Here is a 4,963-nt window from a genome sequence, read left to right as displayed (position 1 = left end):
TCTCTCAATGAATATTTATTATTAAATCAACTGTCTGGCCTTGCATTTGGCATCATACAGAAATAGAAAACAAGTTCCTGGGGCTGGGGTTATGGCTCAGTGGTAGAGCATTCGCCTAGCACATGTGAGGGATTGGGCTCGATCCTCAACGCCACATAAAAATAAATAAAAATAAAGGTACTGTGTCCATCTACAACTAAAAAGTATTCTTAAGAAAGAAAACAAGTCCCTGAGAACGAGTTCACTGTCTCCTGAGACTGGTATGCAAACTGGTAATTATATACCAAAAGAACCATAAGTTAATGAACCCTCTTCTTGTGGAGATTGCACAGGAAGACGGCACAGAGAAGGCGATATTTCAGCCAAGACAGAAAGGGTGCTCAGCAAGCACAGAGGAGAGGAAATACTCAGCAGAGATAAAAGCACATGCAAAACGGTGAGACTACAAAGCAGGGTAAATCAAGCTACGAAGGTTCTTGAGCACTGGGCTGAGGAGTTTGAAATAAGACTTATAGGAGACACAAAGACTCGAAAAGAAAGTAAAGTCATCATATTTGAGTTCTGAAAATGTTTCTGTATTCCCAGTGTGGGGGCAGTTTAGAAAAGGTGAGGGTGGAGAAAGGGAAGCCAGCCTCAATTTGTTCCATTCTTCCTCTACTTTCTGTGCTCCAGTCACCTGAGCCTCCTCTGAGTTTCCTGAGTACCCAAATATCGAGCTCTGAGACTTTGCTGCTTGGATCATTACAGAGCTTCAGTTTTCTCAGCCTTTAAGTCTCAGCTCAAAGTTTCCCTTTCCCCTCATTTCTCAATCTAGTGTGGATCTTGTCCAATATTCTCTCTTAACACATCCTGTATTTTTTTTTTTTTAATCACAACTTGAGTCTCTAATTCTCCTTTGTGTACGAGATCAACTCCACGAGGGCGGAGGGATGCCCGCCCCATTCAACACCTGGTCCCCAGCCTGGCACGGAGCTCACAGGGTGGGTGGGTGAGACCCTGGGAACAGCCGGGGTGATCGAGGCTTGACCTAAAGCAGCAGCAGCAACAACCCTGGGAGGAGGAGGAGAGTGACGCCTCAGCAAGTGGATAAAGCCGACATGACACAGAATCTTCATTAGGTCGGGGCTCTGCGTCCTAACTGCACTACACTACGCAGCTGGGCAGGTCAACTTCTCTTTCTCCGTCGCCCTGAGTTTCCCCCTCAGTGAAATGAGAACGACATCCCTACAGCTCGAAGGAACGAACGTCCTCCAAGGCAGAAACAATAAGGCTACAGAGCTGAGGCCGAGGGCCGGGGTAGCCGGTAGAACACCTGGAAGACCAGCTGACGTTACTTCCTGGAGGGCGGAAGTTACCGGGTGCAAGTCCTGACGTAAAATGAGTCCCCCGTCTGCGCAGTGCCATGGTTCTTTGTCACCTCATAAAGCGTACGGTGAGCAGCTACTACCGGGGAGCAATTTAGGGCCGTAATTATTTGCTGCTTTTGCATAAATTTGTCATTTCTCAGCACACCTCGCTACAATTTATAATCGCATCTAAACTTGGAGGACTCGCGAGATTAGGGGGTAGATGGCAAATCCCATGGCGGGAAGCCAACAGGTGGTCGGGCTCACGGACGTTAGTGCGCAGCGCCACCTGGCGAGAGGGAGGAGCCAGTGTGGAAAGCCGGCCTGTCTGTTCCGCTTTCCCGCGGGCTCCCGCCACACAGCTGCAGGAGACCTGAGCGCCTGCGGGCCCGGAGACCTCCAGGTTACTACATTTCCCAGAGGGCAGCCTTCGATTCTGAGCACAGGTCCGCTGCTCGCTTCCCCAGTCTTAACTGTTTTAATCCAGGTTTTGCCTTTCTTCTCCTGCCTCTCAAATCCCTGCAGATCTCTTGGAAATCCAGCACCAACCCCATCTAATCAGAAGGAGGAAGACGGCGCCGCAGAGCCCTTTGGGAAATGTAGTTTCAGGACTGACTTCTGGGAAACGGAATCAGAGGGAGGCGGTGAGCTTTCGCAGCCAATTACAAGCGAGCTGGGGCGAGTCACGTGACGCGCCTTTGCTAGGAACGCTGAAAGGTGGAGTCTCGGGTTCTGGGCAGTATCGCCTTCCACCTCCGGCCGTCATCTTCTGTACAGGCGTCCCCTGTGCCTGCGCCATTCTTGTCGAACACTGCACTGGCAGCATACTTACCTACACTTGAGTTTATCCCAGCTCTTCAATGCAGGCTCTGTAGCACCTCGCCCTGCTCTTCTACCCATGAAATCTGAAACAATCAGACTGAACCACTGAGCTGCTTTGTAAATTTAATGAATAAGCCATTAATCAGTAGTCTGATCGCCTCATCTTTGGGCACTTTTTCACGATTTGTTCTCACTCCCCCTCCTTGTCCTCACCCATGACTGTGTCACTTAAGAAACTGAAGTCCTAAGACCTCTCTACATGCCCTTTATTGGTCCCTAGTTTCATTTCTTCCCCTAATCAACTTAGATTCCAAGGATCCTCTCCTGCCTCCTTTTCCTTGTGTCATTCAAACATTAAAACAGCTGCCTGCTTTATGTTAACTAGGGGCTTCTGGAAGGAGAGAAACAGCGTTGTCTAATTCTAACAGGTTGGTAGTTAGTGGAGAAAAAATCAAATAAACCCCTCTGGCCTCACTGACTAAAATATCACTAATTTTGAAGGTCGCAGAAGCTGACCAGTACATTATTAGTCTCCCAATAACTTTGCAGTAGATAACACCTGAATATGGGCTACTATTACATCAGTTGCCTAGGTCACTTTTCAGAGACTTGAAGGCTGCTTTTGCTGAAAACAGACTCTAAGGATGTCCGATGGGTGACATAATGCAATGAAAAAGTTTGACATTTCTGCCTTTATTTTTTGCTGCCTTATTTTGATTCAGATTTCTACTAAACTCTTGAGTGTAGATATATGGATTATTTGAGAAATGTTCTGTCCAAAAGTATATAGCGGGGTCAATGTGACCTAGACTTTCCTAGCCTCTCTCCTCTCCCTTCAAGGTTAAAGATACACCAGCCAACTGCCATGACATGAAACACCAGACCATGAAAGAAGCAAAAAGAGGTCGCATCCTAGTTCCTGGAAGATCTCCACCTTTTCCCAGAAACGACATGAATATTCCTCCCCTTTATTAACCTAGCTCTTTTCCTCCTTATTTCTATCCTGTATCTTTAACGTCTCTAACTCCCTAGAGGTGGGAAGTTGATTTGCAAGAAAAGTTTCTCCTCCATTCTTTTGGCCACTGAATAAAACCTTTGTTTCTCCTCAACAGGTAACTTTCAGAAGTTGGGTTTTCTTTGCTGTCCAGAGAACCTAGGTTCAGGAACAGTATCCCTATCATCAAGGTCCCAGATTTCAGCTAAGCCCTAAGCTCCGTGGGCTGAGTTACAGCATTGACAGGAAAGAGGCTAAACAATAAATGCCAGGATGCTACTGAGAGCAATGCAAGTCTTTGGAAAGACTCTCTTTGTGACCTTCCACCTCACTATTAAGTCTCACGTCTCACGTTTGTTCTTCCCTAAATGTATGAGAATGAAATGCAAAACAAAGCAAAATATTAGAGGAATATTCAAGACTGTCAAATTAGTAAGAAGATAGAAGATACTGGTGAAAGCAAACAAAATGTAATATATAAAGAAGGAATTGGAAATAGCCAGAAAATTTAGCAGGTACTAAATTAATATGTTATAAGAATTAAAAGAGTTCCCCCACAAGAAATTATATTATTTTCCAAAGCATTATGATGGAAAGAGATTGGGGTTTCTGATGGAAAGCCAGGTATAAGCAATCTTTTGTTAGCTTTCCAGAAAGATTAAAAGATTATACCCAAAAAATTCCCTTGAGAAGTGGCTGGTGTAAGAATACCCTGGAAACCAGTAAGTAATCCAACTTCAAAAAAATAATTTCTAAAAAGAAGTCTTTTCTTGAGGGGAAAAGGAGATCCAAAACAGATATGTTTGGACACATCAGAAACCCCTACTGTGCTGCATCTGCAGAAGTAGAATCCCATGCAGACTGGGCTCCTGCTGTTGCAAAGGCTATTAAGCAAGATTTGAGCCCCTGGTAGAGGCCACACAGCCTGAAACTTCTCCACAAATTGCTGCCAAGCACTGGAAAGGAGATGTAGTTTGGTTTTGTTTTCTTTTGTTATTGTTGTTATTATTAATATCTGTGTCTTATTTATTTTATATGGTGCTGCAAATGGAACCCAGTGCCTCACACATGCTCGGCAGGTGCTCTACCACTGAGCCACAAACCCAGCCCCTGTAGTTTGGCTTTGTTCTCTTACAAAGATAATGGTTTATTAATTTGTTTCATTCCTCTATAACATGAGACTTACTTATAATGCAAAAAAATCTGTGGAATGCTTTAAACTGTATCTATAATTATAAGGTCCTTGCTTAGCATGTGGATGGCCATCTTAAGTGACAGCCACCATTTTAAGACAAAAGTTTCACTTTCCTGCCCAGGGGCCTTTCTGAGAAAGGCTCACCACTCTCTCATACCAAACCAACCCTTGGGACCAGCTTGGATCTGATCCCTGAGTCTCCCCAATAAAAATCCCAGAACCCAAGCGTGTTTTGCCTCTCTATCTGCTACATAGAGATGGCCTTTATTTGTCAGCTCTGACAAATAAATTCTCATGTGTACTTCTGTTGGGTCTCCGATTTTCATTTCTCGTTTACCAGTCTCTCATTCCTCATTTTCCCTTCATTTTGGTGCTGAAACTCGGGATTGGGTTCCCCAGTGTGCCCATTCCACTCTTCGAGGGTCACTGAGTGCCCCCAGGCCCCTGATCCTAATTACATCATGGGACCAGGCCCTCCATTCTGCAGAACACCTTCTCTGCACCCAACACCAGACATTGCTGATAAGATCACTGTCTCCAGTCAACCTAAATAATCTACAGGTCCCGGGAAATGAGGCATTCCCAGGGTTACCATGTGGTCGGGGG

The 4,963-nt window shown here is 45.3% G+C and overlaps 1 protein-coding gene across 5 annotated transcripts; it reads left to right on the top strand.

Annotated features, from left to right (window-relative positions):
* Positions 1-870: 870 nt before the first annotated feature.
* Positions 871-4,662, top strand: LOC144378135 (uncharacterized). 5 transcript variants are annotated; one of them, XR_013439719.1, is made up of 4 exons: positions 1,451-1,749; positions 1,872-1,990; positions 2,554-2,596; positions 3,009-3,277. XR_013439719.1 is itself a non-coding variant. In XM_078051812.1 (3 exons), the coding sequence occupies exons 1-3, from the start codon at positions 1,378-1,380 to the stop codon at positions 3,141-3,143; spliced, it is 309 nt and encodes a 102-aa protein (XP_077907938.1). In that variant the 5' UTR covers positions 871-1,377; the 3' UTR covers positions 3,144-3,277. The 5 variants fall into 5 exon arrangements, 1 of the variants encoding a protein (XP_077907938.1); XM_078051812.1 differs by lacking the exons at positions 1,451-1,749; positions 2,554-2,596 and adding an exon at positions 871-1,432; XR_013439718.1 differs by lacking the exons at positions 2,554-2,596; positions 3,009-3,277 and adding an exon at positions 3,281-4,662 and having other exon boundaries at positions 1,455-1,749; positions 1,872-2,063.
* Positions 4,663-4,963: the final 301 nt, after the last annotated feature.

Source organism: Ictidomys tridecemlineatus, chromosome 5 (genome assembly GCF_052094955.1).
Source record: "Ictidomys tridecemlineatus isolate mIctTri1 chromosome 5, mIctTri1.hap1, whole genome shotgun sequence".
In the NCBI taxonomy this organism is placed as follows: domain Eukaryota; kingdom Metazoa; phylum Chordata; class Mammalia; order Rodentia; family Sciuridae; genus Ictidomys; species Ictidomys tridecemlineatus.
Note: the sequence above shows the minus strand (reverse complement) of the source record. Positions and strands in the feature narration are given on the sequence as shown.